This window comes from Penaeus japonicus, unplaced genomic scaffold (assembly GCF_977035675.1).
Source record: "Penaeus japonicus unplaced genomic scaffold, GWHDUDI00000001_assembly GWHDUDI00000039, whole genome shotgun sequence".
NCBI lineage: Eukaryota > Metazoa > Arthropoda > Malacostraca > Decapoda > Penaeidae > Penaeus > Penaeus japonicus.
This window is the reverse complement of record NW_028234441.1, coordinates 24,656,982-24,676,981: the sequence shown is the minus strand read 5'-3', so window position 1 is coordinate 24,676,981 and position 20,000 is coordinate 24,656,982. Positions and strand designations below refer to the sequence as shown.

The 20,000-nt window shown below is 40.9% G+C and overlaps 1 protein-coding gene across 1 annotated transcript in view; it reads left to right on the top strand.

Moving 5' to 3' along the window:
- LOC122248634 (homeobox protein SIX3-like) overlaps positions 1 to 20,000 on the top strand; it is a 36,577-nt gene that overhangs the window by 16,232 nt on the left and 345 nt on the right. Inside the window, exon 3 of the mRNA XM_086533296.1 lies at positions 19,201 to 20,000. This exon is cut by the window's right edge and continues 345 nt beyond it. Within this exon, the coding sequence (XP_086389422.1) occupies positions 19,201 to 19,546 (346 nt within the window). The 3' untranslated portion in view covers positions 19,547 to 20,000. The remainder of the gene's footprint in view (positions 1 to 19,200) is intronic.

Genomic DNA, 20,000 nt, shown 5'->3' with positions numbered 1-20,000 from the left:
CTCACTCTGTCTCTGTCTCTCTTTCTCTCTCTCTCTCTCTCTCTCTCTCTCTCTCTCTCTCTCTCTCTCTCTCTCTCTCTCTCTCTCTCTCTCTCTCTTTCTCTCTCTCTCTCTCTTTTCCTTTCGTATTATCCTGTTCATGTGGACGTCAATGGTATGTTTTTTATGATATGTATTTCTGGAAATGATTCGATAATTGATGTGATTGATGCGTCATTGCAGATAATGGCATTATTCTCGTTTTGATTTTGTTATTACTGTAATGGCTGACATTATCATTGTTATTTTTATCACTGCTGTTGTTGTTATCTTTATTATCATTGTTGTCAACATTGTCATTGACATTATTAAGATTATAATCATTATCTTTATTATTATGATTTTTATCATCTTTAGTATCAATGTTGTTATTATAATTATTATCATTATTATTATTATTATTATCATTATTGTCATCATTATCATTATCAATATTATTATTATTATTATTATTATTATTATTATTATTATTATTATTATCATAATGATTATTATTATTATTATTATCATCACAATTTTTATCGATATAATTATTCCCATTATTATTCTTATCATCATCATCATCTTTTTATCATCACTATTTCTATAAACTTATACTCCAACTACTACTACTACTGCTATTAACAACATTACAATCATAATCATCATCATCACCTCACCGCCAAAATCATCACTGTATCGACATTGTGATGATGGAAAAGAAGAACTCCATCATCTTCACCACCACCATCACAAATCATCACTAATCATCAATATCATCACCATTCACCACATCATCACCATCACAAATCATCACAATCATCATCATTAATCCCATCATCACCCAAACCTTTTCTCCCAAACAGACTCTGGATAATGACAGCAATTGAAACATGTCAAATCTTGCAATTGAAACATGTCAAATCTTGCAACTGAAACATGTCAAATCTTGCAATTGAAACATGTCAAATCTTGCAACTGAAACATGTCAAATCTTGCAACTGAAACATGTCAAATCTTGCAACTGAAACATGTCAAATCTTGCAACTGAAACATGTCAAATCTTGCAACTGAAACATGTCAAATCTTGCAATTGAAACATGTCAAATCTTGCAATTGAAACATGCCAAATTTTGCAATTGCATAATGGCAAACCTTGCAACCCATTTTCGTTTGCCGATGAGCTATTCGTCATGCAAGACACCCTCTCCTTAATTTCATGGCGTTGACTTTATTCTCATGATCATGCATGCACATGATAAGAGAGATAGGTTGAGGTCCCTCTTTTCTTCTCTTTTTTTATTTTTTATTTTTTGTTATTAAATCAACTTTGATTCATTTAGTTAGTTATGGTTCGTATTATTGTTATGATTATTATTTTATCACCATTATCATTATGATTATTTATTCATTTTCATGCTATTATCATTGCTATTATCATTACATTAATCAATACGATAATAAAAATTATCATCATCATAATCATAATCACCATCATTAATCCTGACAATCCTCATAATCACCATTCTCCCCCCTTCCCTTCTCCCACCTCCTTAATATCCCCCCTCCCCCCCCCCTCCCGCCTTTTTTTTTCTCTCTCTCCCATTTACCGTTATATATATCTATCGCCGTGTCCTTTATCTCCTATCCTTCCGAAAATAAATAGGGTGATAGCAAGTCCTCTAACGCCAGCCGTAAAGACGAGCCTCCCAAGTTCGCCCCCCACCTCAAGTCAAGTCTCGATCAAGTCGCCAGACATTCCGGACTCGCTTATCAAAACAAACACGATGAATACCACACTTATCGGGGACACTGAATTGAGCCCTTTGATGCCCGGCTGATGATATACGGTGGGCTGGGGGGGGGAAGGGGGGGAAGGGGGGTAGGGGTGGGGGAGGAAAGGGGTGGGGGTAGGGGGTGGGGGAAGGGGGGGAATGGGGACGGGACGGTGGTAGGGGGAGAGGAGGGGGTGGTGGGAGAGGAAAGGTGTGGGAGTGGGGGAAGGGGAGGAAAGGTGTAGGGGAAGGGGAGTGGGGAGAGGGGGAAGAAAGGGGTGGGGGCGGGGGAGGGGGAGGGGGTGGGGTGGGAGAGGTGGGGGTGGGTGGTGGGGGGAGGGAAAGGGGGAAGGGGGAATTGGAGGGGGGTGGGTAGGGGTGGTTCTTCAGGACTGTCGTCTTCTGGGCGCGGGGGGGGGGGGGTGACATGTACCTACCCTTTTTATCCTCTTTTCTCGCTGGATTTGCTTTGAGTGTGTTGTTTTTATCGGTTGTGGTGTGTGTGTTTTTTATGTTTCGATTCTGTCTTTGTTTTTATTTTTTATTTCTTATCGGTTATTTTGTATGTGTGTTTTCGTGTTTGTTACGATTCTGTCTTTATTTTTCCTCTTCCTCTCGGGTTCCTTTGTTTGTATAATGTGTGTTTTACTCGTTTGTTACGTCTTTTTTCTTTAGTTTTTCCTTACTCCATTCGCTCTTCTTTCTTTTTTTCTATATCATTTTCTCCTCTTTACTTACCTCCCCCTCTTCTTTTTCTCCTCTTTCCATCTCCATTCTCTAACTCCCTCCTTATCTCTCTTATTTCCTCCTTCCTTCCCTCTCTTTGCTCCAATTCCCCCCCTTTCTCCCTCTTCCTTCCTCCTTCCTTCCCTCTCTTTGCTCCAATTCCCTCCCTTTCTCCCTCTTCCTTCCTCCTTCCTTCCCTCTCTTTGCTCCAATTCCCTCCCTTTCTCCCTCTTCCTTCCTCCTTCCTTCCCTCTCTTTGCTCCAATTCCCTCCCTTTCTCCCTCTTCCTTCCTCCCTCCTTCCCTCTCTTTGCTCCGATTCCCTCCCTTTCTCCCTCTTACTTCTTCCCTCCTTCCCTCTCTTTGCTCCAATTCCACCCCTTTCTCCCTCTTCCTTCCTCCCTCCTTCCCTCTCTTTGCTCCAATTCCCCCCCTTTCTCCCTCTTCCTTCCTCCCTCCTTCCCTCTCTTTGCTCCAATTCCCTCCCTTTCTCCCTCATCGTCCTCTTCCTCCCTCTAGTTCCCTCCTTTTCCTCTCCTCCCTATCCCTCATCCTCCTCTTCCTCCCTCTGGTTCCCTCCCTTCCCTCTCCTCCCTATCCCTCGCCTCCCCTCTTGCTTGGGAGTTAGAGAGGGGGGGAGGAGGGGGAAGGGGGTGAGGGAGCGATCCATCATCCTTCCCAGGGGAGGCTGGAGTCACTGGTAATGGCCTTGTTATAAACCCTTTGTTTCCCTTCGTTATAACTATTGGATTTTTTTTTAAAGTTTTTAGTTTTTTCTCTTTTGGGTATTCTTATCATGGATATTGTTACATTTCTTTATATTTTTCTTTTCTGACAATTCTTTGCATCTTAAAATGGCTCCATCTTTTTTTTCTTGTTCTTTTTTTGTTCTTTTTCTCTCGCTGTAAAACTCTCCTTTCCTTTTTCGTAGCTCGTTTATTTTCAATAACTATTTTCCGTTACTTTTTTTTAAAATCATTCTTCCTCTTTTCAAAACTATCCTTTCTTTTATATCTAATAACCCCTTTTTCTATTCCAATCGAAAATCTCTCACTCATTTTCATGTTACTGTTATATATCTGTTCCTCTTTTTCTTATCCAATCGTTCTTTATTTCATTTCCACGAAGGACCTGACCCTCATTACCTCCTCTTGCTTTTTCATCTTCTTAAGACCCTTAACTCATGGCTTGAGATGACTCTTGACGGCGCCAAAGAAAGGGAGAAGGCTGTCTGTCTCTCAGTGTCGTGAGTTTAATAGGGCTGTCTGTCTCACGGATATAAGAAGGCTGTCTGTGTCACCGTCTCATGGGCGTAAGGAGTTTGTCTGTCTCTTTGTCTGTCTGTCTGTCTGTCTCGTAATTTTGTTTAAAGAAGCGGTCTGTTTGTCTGTCTGTCTGTCTCGTAAGTTTGTTTAAAGAAGCTGTCTGTTTGTCTTGTTTATGTCTTGTTTCGCGAGTTTTAAGAGGTTGTCTGCTCGTCGGGCTGTTTGCTTGTCTGAGTTGAAGAAAGCTGTCTGTCGGTCTTGTCTGTCTGTGAGATTGCAAGAGGCTGTCTGTCTGTCTGTCTGTCTGTCTGTTTAACTCCGGTCATGTGTCATTTTTTTTTCTCGATTTACTTATCCATTTATCCATCTTTATTAATCAATTTGGGAATAGTTGGGAGCAGAGTAGTGAGGATAGGAGAGTCATATCTTCGGATGTTTGAGATTAAAAGGATTTATAATGTTTGCGTTCATGAGTGAATCATCTTGCGTTTACCCATTTGCATACCTTCTATCAACGGTGCAATTCTAAAAGCTTTATGTCTCTATCTTATTCCACATTCTCGTCGTCTTAAGAAAGCGCACGAAAGAGCACTTATCTTACCAAACCACCCACCCCCCCCCCCCCCCCCAAAAAAAAAAAAAAAAAAAAAAAAAAATCAAATATGCGAAAATAAGCACGTCGAGATCCTAAATTCTCCTTTTATTTTTTCAAAGAATTCGCTAACGCAATCAAATGCCGAAAAAAATGTTACCATATGTCTGCCTGGGTGGCTCTGGCGGCGGCGACGGCGAGGTCCTCCGAGTCATATAAGTACGTTAGTCACTAACTTCATGTGGAAACGTTTGGGATCGTGGCCCCGGGAGTTGTCATTAGGATCTGGCAACACTGCGTTCTACTAGAGACCGCTGGGTTAATGCGTCATGGATTTTTTTTTTTTTTTTTTTTTTGTCTTTCCTTTTTTTTGAGGGATTATGTTTAGTTTCGTTCTATTTTTCTTTCGTTTTTTTCTTTTATTATTGTGTATTTTCTTTTTCTTTGCTTTTGAGTATTTGGTTTTTGTTTGTGTAGTTTTGAAGATTTTTTTTTTATTTCATTTTTTTTTCTATAATCACCTTTGCTATTCATTTTATTTTCTTATTCCTTTATAGTTGATTTTCATATTATTCCTTATCTCCCTTTATGCTTCAACGTCAAATTCTCATTCGGATTCTCTCTCTCTCTCTCTCTCTCTTTCTCTCTCTTTCATTCTCTCTCTCTCTCCCCTCTCTCTATCTCTATCTCCTCTGTCTTAGTCTCTCTCTCTCTCTCTCTCTCTCTCTCTCTCTCTCTCCCCCTCTCTCTATCTCTATCCCTCTCTCTCTCTCTCTCTCTCTCTCTCTCTCTCTCTCTCTCTCTCTCTCTCTCTCTCTCTCTCTCTCTCTCTCTCTCTCTCTCTCTCTCTCTCTCTCTCTCTCTTACTATCTACATAAAAGAACATCGCTGTTTATTCTTGATCTCAAAGTCAGTTTATCTTTCGTTCTTTTGTTCTTCCTGAATGGGAATCAGAGCGTGATAAATGGGGTTTGAGAAAGACGAGATGTATATAATTTTGGTGGGATTTTTATATATTTAATTTTTGACGTTTTTCTTGAACTCTGTTTTTTTTTTTAGAATTAAGGAGGGCGAAGTATGTTGTTGTTTTGTTTGTTTGTTTGTTTTTAAAGATGTTAGTGGAGTAGTTCTTACGGAGGAGGAGGAAGAGGAGGAGGAGGAGGAGGAGGAGGAAGGGGAAGAAGATGGTAATGATGATGATAATGATTATGATAGTGCTGATAATGAGGAGGAGATGGAGAGATGGTATGATAATAATGATGATGATGATGAGAAGGAGAGATCGTGATGATAATGATGATAACAAAACCATGTCACGAGTCGATGGACCGACCGTAAGTCATTCCACATGAATCATTCTACATGACTCACTGACGTAAAACAAAATGCAACGATTCCTGACTTCACCCAAGAAAGGGCATGTCTATGTGCATAATGATTTCCTATCCCTCCCCTCTTTTCTCCTCTTTTTTCTCTCTTCTCGTCCGTTTTCTCCCCTCCCTCCCCTCCTCTCCCCTCTCCCATTCCTCCCTACCCTCCTTGCTACACTCTCTCCCCTCCCTCCCCTACTCCCATCTCCTCCCTCCTCATCTTCCCCTCCTTTCCCTCCCCTTTCCTCCCTCCTCGTCTTACCCTCCCTTCCCTCCCCTTCCTCCCTCCTCATCTTACCCTCCTTCCCCTCCCGTCTCCCATCTCCTCCCTCCTCATCTTCCCCTCCCTTTCCTCCCCTCTCCTCCCTCCTCATCTTCCCTTCTCTTCCTTTCCATTCCCTCCTTTCTCCCCTCCCTTCCCCTCCTCCTATCTCCTCCCTATCTCCCTCTCCCTCATATATCCCTCCCTTATCTCCCCTCTCCCTCTATTTCCCTTCCCCTCTCATTTATATCCCCCTCCTTCCCCTTCTTCCCTCCCCTCCCCTCCCCCCCTCCTTTCCCTCCCTCCCCTACTCACCTCCTCCTTTCCCCCCCTCCTCTTCCCACCTCCCCCTCCCCCTCCCTCCCCACATGTGCATCTCCCGAGCTCACTTATGACAGCGGGTACTCGCGAGCTCAAATTACCCCTGGGGGCGCGAATGATTAATTGTTTCGAGTAAATTAACTAGCGACAACAGACGAACTCGAACGTGAGAAACTCCCCCTCTCGCTTGAGGGAGGGGGGGAGGAGGAACGGAAGGGGGTGTTGGAAGGAGGAGGGGGGGGACGGAAAGGAAGGGGGAGGGGGGGATGGAAAGGGAGGGGGGGACGGAAAAGGGAGGGGGGGACGGAAAGGGGGTGTGGGTGTTGGAAGGGGGAGGGGGGACGGAAAAGGGAGGGGGAGTTGGAAGGGGGAGAGGGAACGGAAAAGGGGGGAGGGGGAACGGAAGGGGTTGGAGGAAGGAGGAGGGATGTTGGAAGGGGGAGGGGAAGGGGATGAGAAGGAGGAGGGAGAATTGGAAGGAGGGAAAGGAGAGTGAAAGAGTGAAGGAAGGGATGAGATGAGAGGAGGAGAGGAAGAGGGGTAGACGGAAAGGGAAGAGGTGGGTGGGAAGGGAAGGAAAGTGGGAGGGATCGAGTGGGAAGAAGGGGATAAAATAGGAAAGGGAAAGGGAAAAAAGCCGAAAGACAACGAGAAAGAGGAAATAGGGAACAGAAGAAAAAAAAGAAATGGAAAAGGGTTGAAAAGAGAGAAAAGAGACGGCGAAGAGAAAGTACGTAAAGAAGGGTAAAATGATGAGAGAGAAAAAAAAGAAAATTAATAAACAAAGGAGAGAACAAAACCAAAAACAAGAATAGAATAACAGAGAAAAAAAAACTATAAATACAGAAACACGAGAGACGAGGAAAGACGATAATAACACCTAATCCCAACCCACAACGATATAAAAAAAGACAGTAATATCACTAACACGCGGATATAAATACAGAAAGAGCATAACCTATACACAGCCAATGCACACACAAACACACACACACACACACACACACACACACACACACACACACTCACACACAAAATGATCCTTGCTTCACCTACTAAAAAAAACATACATATTTAGACGCATGATTTGGGGAACAAAATAGCACATAAGTCTCCTTATAGGATCAGCTTTCCCTCAAATTCCCTTGTTTTATTCCATCTATATATGGACGGAGAGAATGTATTATTATGTGTAATAGTCATGTCTCAGATGATGACAAAAATATAGGTTGCATTAAGAACGCATGTTTCCTTCAGAGTAATGCTCGAGATGTGATTAGAAATGTGATTGCACGTGCTATAAATGGGGGCTTTTGTTGCCTTGTGTATTTTTACTTCCCTGCTGATGCTGTGTGGTTGTTGTTGATTTTGTTGTTGTTGTTTTTTCTTGTGTTGATTTTTTTTATTTGTGATTTTCTTTGTTTATTGTGAAGTCTTTTGGTATATTTCATTAACCGAGGTAACTTTATTGTAATTACGGCATTGTTCTTGAGGAGGTGATAGGAGTGTGGCGACTATGCACCGGAGAGAAACATAATCTTAAAGGAAAGGATGAGAATCAAGCCATGTCAACGACTAAACAAGATGATAATATCCGAGTATTGATCAACATGCAAGGGCATCGGTGAGACAGACCCTCAACTGACAAGCCGTATCGTCTCTCTCAATCTGTCTGTCTTTCTATTTATTTCTGTTTCTCTCTGTCCCTTTTTCTCTATCTCTATCTCTTTATTTTCTCCATTCTCTTTCTATTTGCCTAGTTATGTATGTTTTTTATGTCTCCCTTTCTCTCTCTCTCTCTCTCTTTCTCTTGCTCTCTCTCTCTCTCTCTCTCTCTCTCTCTCTCTCTCTCTCTCTCTCTCTCTCTCTCTCTCTCTCTCTCTCTCTCTCTCTCTCTCTCTCTCTCTCTCTCTCTCTCTCTCTCTCTTTCTCTCTGTCTGCCTCTCTCTCCCAAAAGCCTCAAAGCCCTCTTGGGGAAGCCAGCCCCGACAGAATACGACCCTGATTTATTGAATCGCCGGACAGCAGTGCCGTTTGCTTTGTGATATATTGGCAATTACATTATTCTCGAGTTGCCATGATGAATGTTAGCGTTCAGGCGGGAAGCTCGGGGACTCAAGCGAGGACCCAGAGCAAGAGAGAGAGAGAGAGAGGTTTTGAAAAAAGAAAAACGAAAAAGGAAATTATGAAGAGAAAGTGGGGAGGGGAGAGGGAAAGGGAGAGTGGAAGAAATAGATTGGTTGTATAGATTGGTTTGGTGGAAATTTGTGTGGATGGATATTTTTAGTTGGTTCATCTTTAGCGTGTTTATGTATGCATGTGTATGAATGTATGTATGTATTTATATATATATATATATATATATATATATATATATATATATATATATATATATATATATATATATATATATATATATATATATATATATATATATATCTGTGTGTGTGTGTGTGTATGTATGCACGTGTGTGGAAGAAAAAGAGAGAGAGAGAGAGAGAGAGAGATACAAAAATAGATAGCTTTTTAATCTAATTAACAAACAGAGATTTATTACAATTTGCGATATGATGAATACAACTCACACTCTCGTCTTGATGCTGGAGTTCCTCTTACTCTTGATATCAAAACTCGATGAAAATGATTCGCTTTCCCAGCAGCATTTCAATGATGGCTTAATCATGGGACTATTTTACTTACCAATTATTTCATGTAAATTTGATATGTAGAATTAAAACTGTTTGTAGAATATATTAATGCTATATTCATTTACGGTATGGTTTTATAGAGAGAGATAATATCATCTCCATTAATTAATTAGGATGATTTAGGTTGTCACAATAGGGAAAAATGTGAATGATTTTTTTTTTTTCAACTATATGACTTTCAACTCTCCGTCTATCTGTTACTAATTTAAATTGTATGACATGTTTATTTCCTCTTTTTCCCCCATTTTCCGCATATATCATTTTCCCATCTTCTCTGCCTCTTCTCGTCTCTCTCTTCTCCCTTCGCACATCATCAGGTTGTGTCGCTGTTTATCACATTTTGTTTAGTTTACAACTGTTTCTTAGTAATTATTTCGTGTTTCCTGTTTATTTATTTATTTATTCATCTATCTATCTGTTTACGTGTGTTTATTCAATTATTTGGTTATTCCTTTATTTATTTATTCATTTACTTATCTATTTGTTTATCTATTTATTCATTCTTCATTCTTTTCTATTTATTTGTTTATCTATTTATTCATTCATTCATTATTTTCTATTTATTCATTCATTCATTATTTTCTATTTATTCATTTGTTTCATCCACGTGTTTCATAAGGTCGCCACTTGATACAATATACTCCGCATATCTACAACGTATCAACAAGTATATTCCCCTAGATAAATAATTACTTTCAAAGCAGATAAAACACCGTATCACCTTTCACTAGACGGAAGATATATGTAGAAGAAAAGGCACCGTTTTTATATCAATTTCCTTCTGGCAGTTTTCCCTCGCACTAAAAATCAGCCTCCAGTGCTAGAGACTGTGTTCGAACGCCTTCGTTCCCCGCCCTCTGGCACAGGTTTCGACTCAACCTTGAATACACCTCCTTCGATTTTTTTTTTTTATTTATCGCGATACCCTCAAACGCCAACCGAAATTAAAGCACTCGAGCCACACTTCCACACTCGTAAGACTCAATTCAAAAGGCTTTAGAGTGACAAGATAAGAATTCTCCTCTCGGCGCGAGCATTCGGAGAGCGCTGGCCACCGCCCTGGGTACCTTCCCACTCTCCTTTGGCGGGTAGTGAGAGATCAGGTTCTCCTCTTATGACTTGCTGTTACTTTAATTAAAACACGAGTAAGCTGAGCTCGTCTCCAGCTCTCCCCCCCCCCCTCGCTTGAGAGAGAGAGAGAGAGGGAGAGAGAGAGAGAGAGAGAGAGAGAGAGAGAGAGAGAGAGAGAGAGAGAGAGAGAGAGAGCTCTAAGGACATTTTCGTTCCTTTAGAAGCATTTTTTGAGAATCATTATTTCCGTCATGTATTTTTTTTAAGAAAGAGTTTATATATATATATATATATATATATATATATATATATATATATATATATATATATATATATATATGTATATGTATATATATATATGTGTATATAGATATATATATATATATTATATATATATATATATACCACATACATATATATATATACATACATATATATATAATATATATATATATGTATGTATGTATGTATGTATATATCCATATGGATATATATATAATATACATATATATATATATATAATATATATATATATATATATATATATATATATCCATGTGTGTGTGTGTGTGAGTTTGTATGCGTATATGTATGTGTGTGTGTGCTTGTGTGTCTGCGTGCCTATAAACACAGTACATTCTATTTGAACAGACCTACGCGTCGATACATAAGCAAATACTACGCAATATCGAGGTCATTCAAACCGGATAGTTTATTTAATTAATGCTTAATTGGATATCAGAGCCTTATCTCCTAGACAAACAACTGTAGGTTATCTTTTAATGATGGAGTGAAATGGCCGCTTGATATAAAATCTCATATCACTGACTTTACGCAATAAAAATGCTTTAGTGTTCGTGTATTGAAGTGAATATAAATAGACTGCTATATAATGGGACGATGTAATTATTTGGGTGAAAAAAAAAATGTGTTAATAAAGATATCCAGTGACATTAGGTAAGCCTTTTCTATCTTTAGCATTATCTTTAGTTTTATCATATGGTATCGTTACAATGTTGTTGTTGTTGTTTTTCTTTTTTAGGAAGGAAGCAAATACAAAACTTTTTATTAGTTATATTAATAAAACTATATGATTTTTCCTATAGTAACACAATCACAAGCTTGCACAAACACACACACACACACACACGCAATAAAGAGAAGAGACAGACAGAAAGACAAAACAAAATACAGACAGACGAAAATACAGACACTGAGACAAATACAACATAATGGGATTTTGTTTTAATTTTGTTTTCTAAATTCTAAAAAAAAAATCGAGATACAAAAAAGGACAAAGAAAAAGGGGCGCTTGTGCGAACCAAAGCGAGAGGGTGGTAGAAAGGAGGGGGTGGGTGGGGGAATAGAGGGGAGGGGGGGTCATAGAGGGGAGACAGAGGGACGGCGAGGTACCAACGAGGAATCCTGGAGGGGAGGGGAGAGGAGGAGGAGGAGAAGGAGGGGTACCAAGAGAAGAGAAAGAGAGAGAGAGGAGGAGAAGGAAGGATACCAAGAGAAGAGAAAGAGAGAGAGAGAGAGACAGAGGAATGAGAAGGGTGGAGAGCGAAAGAGAGAGAGAGAGAAAGAGAGAGAGAGAGAGAGAGAGAGAGAGAGAAGGAGGAGGAGAGAGAGAGAGAGAGAGAGAGAGAGAAGGAGGAGAGAGAGAGAGAAAGAGAGAGAGAGAGAGAGAAGAAAGAAAGAGAGAGAGAGAGAGAGAGGGAGAGAGAGAGAGAGGAAACACCCAAAGAGAGAGAGAGAAGGAGGAGAAGGAAGAGAGAAGAGAGAGAGACAGAGAGACAGAGACCAAAAGCTAACCCAAAGGAATGAGAAGGGTGTAGACACAGAGACAGAGAGAGCGAGAGACAGACAGAGAGAGAGAGCGAGGGGGAGGGGGGAGGAGGCATGGGGTTTCGTTCGTGACATGTGTTGTGGCATAGCATAACACGCGGCGGATAAGGTAACACTTCGGATAAATCATCGGTAGCCCTCAAGGAGCACCCTTAACGTGGTCCTTCGAATTCCTGTCCCTTATTTTTTTACGGTCCTGGAACCACGTTTCGGAAAGAAGGATAATGATGAGGATGAGGATGATAATAGTAATAGTAATGATAATGAGGATAAGGATAATAGTGATGATAATGATAATGATAGTAATGATAATGATATTAATAATGATAGTAATGATAATGATGATAATAATGACAATAATGATAATGGTAATAGTAAGGATAATGATAATAATAATAATAATAATGATGATAATAATAATAATAATAATATGATGATAAGAGTAATAATAATAATAATATTATATAATATATATAATATAATGATATACCAATATGAAATGATAATAGTAATAATGATAATGACGATGACAATAATCATAATAACGATAACGATAGATATAATAATAATGATAATAATAATAACAAAAATAATAACATGAATAATAATAATAACGATAATAACAATTATACAATGAAGATGATGACAAAAATAACAACAAAAACCATACCAAATTAACAAGTAATTATCGGCCTTTGGCACAGCCTCATTACTCACATTCTGTCCCCATTTATTACACAGGCACCAGAGTTAACCACAGGATCATTATATATTCAAGCGAGAGAGAGAGAAAAAACGGTATTTCTGACATAACTCTCAAATTTCTTTCTGGTATTTCCGCTGACTTCGAGATTAATGTGTCTTTTAAGATTTTTTTAATAGATTTGATTTTTTTTCTTTATTATTTTTGTAATTATTATTATTATTATAATTATTAAAATCTACCTGTCGAAATATTTATCTGTTTGTTTGGCTACTTATTTATATTTATTCCGATCTTTCAATTAGCCTATCTATTTACCTACCTATCTTTCTACCTAACTATCTATCTATATATTTATTTACATACGTCCCTACCTTTCTATATATCTATCTATATAAATATACATGCATATGTATATATGTATGTGTTTATGGTTGTGTGTGTATGTGTGTGTCTGTGTCTGTGTCTGTGTCTGTGTCTGTGTCTGTGTCTGTGTCTGTGTCTGTGTCTGTGTCTGTGTCTGTGTCTGTGTCTCTGTGTGTGTTTTTACCTATCCACCTATCTTTTTATCCCTGTATCTTTTTCGGTAGATGGAAAGATAAAAAGCTTAAACGCGTAGACAGACAGATGGGGAGACTGATAGAAAGACAGAGACAGACACGTATGCAAATTGATACATAAACATAATACATCAAGACTACAGATGTATCTCCATGTATCATTTACATGTCAGTATCTCACACTACCTGTTTATCTGTTCCCTTATCTCCTTCCCTCGGCGCCACGTGCATTTAAAAGACATTAACAGGAAGGACTAAATACTTACTGTTTCCTTACGGCCGTTTTCAAAGGCCCGGGCAGGAAGCGACCGCGACACTTGTGGTGACTTGTGGTGACGGGGTATGGTGTTAGGGTTTATGGTGTCGCAACTCCACCGCATGCACCCCCTTAGGCACACTCACTGGTAGTGCTAAGACCCTTAGTTTTTCCCCCCCCTTGAGAATGATAGTGAAGATTTTTTTGTTTTTTGTTTTTTTAGGATGAGTATTTTTGAGTTGATGAGGTGTGTTGTTGTTTTTGTTCTGTTGTTATTGTTGTTGTTAGTGTTGTTGTCGTTTTTCATATTAATGTTTGTTTATTTGACTGTGCATATCCATTCGTTTTCGTTAACTGATAATCATTTCTATTTTTTTTTTTCAATAAAAGATATATTATGAACGTAGATCATCATTGCATAAAAAGGGGGCTTAAATAAAAAAGGGGGCTTCTCATATCCCCCCTTTGGTTAACCCAGCCTCTCAAAGGCAACCAGGAAAAGGAAAGGGGAAGGAAACCAAGCATATGCCAGTGTTAAACAGGTGGCACTGGAACTAGACCACACACCAGACGAGGAGGCCTCAAGTTGAACTATATATAGGTGGTGTGGTGGTATAGTTTATGTATTGTTAGATACTTATGCCTACGTATGCTTGATAAGGCTGTGCGTCTGCGCTCGTGTGGTGTATTTGAGAGAGAGAGAGAGAGAGAGAGAGAGAGAGAGAGAGTGAGAGAGAGAGAGAGAGAGAGAGAGAGAGAGAGAGAGAGAGAGAGAGAGAGAGAGAGAGAGAGAGAGAGAGAGAGAGAGAGAGAGAGAGAGAGAGAGAGAGAAAGAGAGAGAGAGAGAGGGAGAGAGAGAAAGTAAGTATATATGTGTATATGCAGAATAAAACGCAAAGCAAACACCGAGAAGCAAGATAGCGTAAGGCCATTACAGCGCATATTGGGAGGCCACAGAACAATTTCTTCAGAGCGCGGTTTCGCCCGAGGCCACAAAAAAGCGGGCTAGTGCCAGGGCAAGGCGGGCGAGGGGAGGAGGGGGGGGGCTGGGAGGGCCACAGGGGTCGGCCATATATCAGCTCAGATGGTGCGTGAGTGCCGCTGTCAGGGGGGCTCTGGGGGAGGAGGGGTATAGGGGAAGCGGGGGAGGGAAGGGATAGGGGGGGTTGGGAGAAGGGTCTGGGGAAGGGGGGGGAGGAGTTAGGGTGGTTCTGGGGGGGGGGAGTTAGGGTGGTTCTGGGGGGGGGGGGGTAGGGGGGTTCTGTGGGGGGGGGGGGGTAGGGGGGGTCTGGGGGGGGGGAGTTAGGGTGGTTCTGTGGGGGGGGGAGTTAGGGTGGTTCTGGGGAGGGGGGGGGGGGTAGGGTAAGGGAGCTGAGGGTAGAAGGTCGGGGTAGGGCAGGCATGCACCACTTACGACTGTATCCAAAGCTAGCTATTATTGTGACCGAGTCTGTTTGTAGAAAGGGGGTGCTGCCTGCTTGACTGCTTGCTTTCGGCCAAACACCCGGCTCGTCGCGCTGTGCCTGCTTGCAACGAATCGTATAATGCACTGGCCATTTGCAACGGAGTGCAGGAGATTCTGCTAGCGATAGAGCGCTCATTTGCTTCTGATAAGTGCCCATGTGGAGGAAAAAAAAATCAGAAATTTACATACATGCAACTGTTCATTATAGAATGACCCCCTTGTCGGCGAAGTAATTCTTTTCATGATTATATTGCTTGCTTGCTTGCTTGCGATGTTATCTATGTGCCAATTTGAATGGTCTTACATCTCTCTCTTTAGTCTTGGCGTAAGGGAATAAGAATGCGGAGCGCGATTCGCCATTATCCAACAACAGAACCAAGGAAGCAAAGTCCCTCGATGATCACTATATTATGCAAACTGTCGGCGTTATCATCTGTCATAACAAAGTTGCAAGATACCGTCTCTGGCTGGTCTTAAAGTCTGCCTATTTTACATAGCATCGTCGAATATAGATAGTCTTTAATTCCCCCCCTCTTACTTGGGTCACGAGCATGATAATAATAATAATAAAGCGTGGGGCCTTTTGTGTCATAAACGAACCAAAACAAATGCTATCTATAATCCCCCTCATCGGGCGATGAAACGAGACCCAATACACAGATAGACGCATTCGAATCTACGTCTCACGAACGCATACGAACGCATGCATACCCATGAGCGTCAACGCACGTACGTAAACAAAAAACACGTGAGAGAGCAAAAACTAATTTATAAAAGAGTTGGTTCAAGACTTAGAGAAGGAGAAGGAGGAAGGGAAAGGAAGAAAAAAATGGAGTCAGACAAGATAAAAGGATAAGTAATTGCGATATTAGACGGATGGTCGAGAGAGAGAGAGAGAGAGAGAGAGAGAGAGAGAGAGAGAGAGAGAGAGAGAGAGAGAGAGAGAGAGAGAGAGAGAGAGAGAGAGAAAGACTTTTAACAATTACAGTATCCCAAAAAGTACGAAGGCCAGAAGACGTTAATAAAAGTAACAGATAAGATAGGTCAAATCACAACCAATTAGTAATCGATATAGCATGAAAAAATCAAAAAGAATTTAAAGGGAAAGCGAGAAGGCAATAAAGAGAGGCACTTAGTAACAGGTGCAAAGGCAATTAGTGGTCGTAGAGTGAGGGAACGAACACATGTTAGTTTAGCTCATTAAAAATTCACATTCCGAATTGAGAAGTATAAGAAAACTGATACATGCGGAGACGAACGAAGGGAAGATAAGAATACGAAAAGATATAAACTTTTAATAAAAGGGGGGGAGGAAAGAAGGAAAAAATATACACGATACAGAAAATGATCAAACTCTAAATGTACAACAAGAGAAAGAGAAGACGACGAAGATGAGAAAGGGGAATAAAAAGAACGCAAGAAAGGGAAACAGAGGAGGGAAAAGAGAAGAGGGGAAAACAGAGAAGGAAAATAGGAAGAAAAAGGGAAAGAGAGAAAAAGAGAAGGAGGGGGGGTACTGTCGCCTGCGGGCTGACTGATGTCCCGTACACTCAGTTTACATGTAAGTGGCCAAAGTTTGAGCTGTCGCTGACCTTTTTGTGGTTGACCCCGGCCGTTCTGGGTCACCCCCGGCTTGATCTCGGTATTTTCCAATTTCTCCGGGTCACATGTGTTATCAGGTCACAGCGGGATGAGGCGCCCACGGTGTTGAATGGCTTTGCGAAAAGAAAATTATTATGAGAATGAGCATTTTTCGTTTCTTCTCTTTACTGTTTTTTTTCTCATTTCTACTTCATAATCTTTCTCTCCTCCTCTTTCTCCTTCTTCTTCTTTATTATTCTTCCTGTTCTTCTGATTTTATTATCATTATCATTATTATTATTATTATTGTTGTTTTTGTCATTATCATCATTATTATTATTATCATTATTGTCATTATTGTCATTATTATTATCATTATTATCATTATTATAATTATCATCATTATCGGTATCATTATTATCATTATTATCATAATTATTATTATTATCATTATCATAATTATCGGTATCACTATTATTATTATTATTATTACTATTATTATGATCATTATTATAATTTTCATCATTATTCATATTGCTCTTATTATTTTTCTCCATCTTCTTCTTCTTCATCATCTTTTCCTACTCCCCTTCCTCTTCTTCCTCATCCTCATCCTTAACCTCATCCTCCTATTCCCATTCCTTTATCTTCCTCTCTTCCTCCTTCTCCTCATCCTCCATACTTGTCTTCTTCCCTTACTTCTTCCTCTTCTTTGGGAACAAGTGCAACCCTGTGAAGTGTGAAAATGGGTGGCCTTCTTTTAGTGCTTGAGAAATTAATTGGATTGTCAAATGAGAAAATATTTCTGTGATTTATAGATCGTTACTCTAAGTATTCAGAAGTGTGTTGGATTTATAATATTTGCTTAAATGCAAGTGAAAATAGAGCTGCAGAAAAGTGCGCTAGTTCCATTAGTATAATTATATATAATGTGATCTAAAAGACAGTGGTTATGCGCATTTGTAAATATTAAACGCCAGCCATGCCTACGTATTCCCGAGATTGTTAAAACACTTAAACCACATTTATCCCTAAAAAGCAAACTATAATCTTCATATTCTTATAAAAAAAAATCCATTCTATGTCTGAAACTATTTTTTAAAAGTTATTCCACTGGCACTCTCCCGTGACCGGTCTCTATGACGTAAATTAGTTATGTGGCTAAGGCAGAGACCAAGTTAATTAGTTATTGGAGGCTAAACTCACAGATTTATGTCGGGTCTCGTTAACCGCGCTGCCTCGATGGTAACCCAACCCGACACCCGACTCCCCCTTCGCAGCTCGCGCCTCCCGGACACCGCACTGGCTCCGACTTCGGCTTCGATTGTCATGGGAATGATTGGCATTCTTATTGTATATGAGTTTCTTTTAATCTGCGTTTTTGTTGGATTTGCTTGCATGTTTGTTAAATATCGTGGTTGGTTTATAGTGATTCGTATAGTTTTATAAAAAAAAAAAAGTCGATAAACTTTCCTGATCACTAACGAAAAGACGAAACAAAGGAAAATCGAAGGGGAAAAATGGTGTACTTGCGTAAGCTCACGGCGACATTCCAATCCCATTTATGATCCTACAACGAACCATTCGAATGCGAACCGCGGGGTGTAAAATGGAACCTAAGGGTGGCAGCGAGGATGCCAGGTTCATCCAGGGAATGAGACGCCGCCGCTTTATTACCCCTAGATCCACCGTGCAAAGAGGGAGACGAGACGGCACTCCTGGAGAAATACGTGGAAGTGTTGCCTCGCTGTCTCCTCCCTCGCCGCCATTGTTTTACTGACTCTTCTTATTCGCACTGCTCTTCTTCTTGACCCGTTTCATATTGTTATTATTCGCACTGCCTTTCTTCTTGACCCGTCTCATATTGTTATTATTCGCACTGCCATTCTTCTTGCCGTTTCATATTGTTATTATTCGCACTGCTTTTCTTCTTGCCCCGTTTCATATTGTTATTATTCGCACTGCCTTTCTTCTTAACCCGTCTCATATTGTTATTATTCGCACTGCCTTTCTTCTTAACCCGTCTCATATTGTTATTATTCGCACTGCTTTTCTTCTTGCCCCGTTTCATATTTTTATTATTCGCACTGCCTTTCTTCTTGTCCCGTTTCATATTGTTATTATTCGCACTGCCTTTCTTCTTGACCCGTCTCATATATATTGTTATTATTCGCACTGCTTGCTTTATTCGCACTACTTACGATTTTTTATGTTATTGTGCGAATTGTGAATATTGTCTTTATCTCTTCGTTGTCTTTTTTGTTTGTGCGCGCTCTATTTCTCTCGCAGCCATTTTTTAAGCATTATTTGTGTGTCATCCCATGTGTTTTCTATCTGGTTGATATTATACTTGAGTTGTAATTTGTGTTGAGGTGGTGAGGGAAGGTCTCTTTGGTGTGTGCATGTGTTTATTGCAAAGACGGACGACCTGGAAGTAATTTCACGGCTATGAAATCGAGGAGTGAAAGCATGTAAGATGTGCGTGTATATGATTGTATGCACGTGTGTGTGTTTATGCGTGTGTGTGGGTGTGGGTGTGGGTGGGTGGGTGGGTGGGTGTTTGTGTACATGCATGTTTAAACAAAATAGTTGTTTCCATTGATAAATTATACATATGCGTGTTCAGGGGTCTTTATTTAGGTATGTGTGCCAAATGACTAATATTCTCCGTGCATTGCAGAGACCTCCTCCTGGGACCCCACGGCGAGGCCTCCGTCATGTCGCACCACTTCGACCCGACCGGCCACGACATGCGCGCCATGTACGTCGCCAAGATGACCTACGACCCCACCAAGATGGGCTACGACCCGACCAAGATGGGCTACGACCCGAGCCTGGGGAGCATGGCCCCCCGACACAACATGATGAAGCCCGAAATGTTGGCGCAGCACCTGAAGCCCGACGCGACGTCCCTCCTGCACCACTTCCCCAACATGGCCGCCGCCGCCGCCGCCTCCTACTCCTACCCGGGCTACGACCCGTCGGCGCTGCAGGCCGTCACCACGGCGGTGCACCAGGAGATGTGAGGCAACGGGGCCGCGCCGACCAGAGGCGAGTCCTGGCGAAGGACTTGGTGAAACAGGCAAACTAGCTACCATGTGCGACGAGGACTTTCCGTAGGATATCGGTCACCCGTCGGTTACTCTGTGACGATCACTCCCGGCGCTGGGAAAGGGGAAGGATCTGTGGAACCGTGAGGATACGTTATCCTTTTTGTTTTAAGTGTGAGTCCCTCTCGAGTTCCTCCCCGCAAGAAGGTCATAGACCGAGTGACTTATATAAGTGTCACTCCCACATACATTAGTCATGGTCGAAGTGAGAATACACGAGTAACTTGGAACTCGATGCCGTCGGCGTGTGACCAGGGTTTCGCTGTGACCCGATAGGTGTTTGGTAGGGTCAAGGGTTGGAGGTCATCCTAGGAGGAAATCTTGGGTCATAAGTCAGCCTCCCGAACAATGTTTCACTTGACCTCCCGAG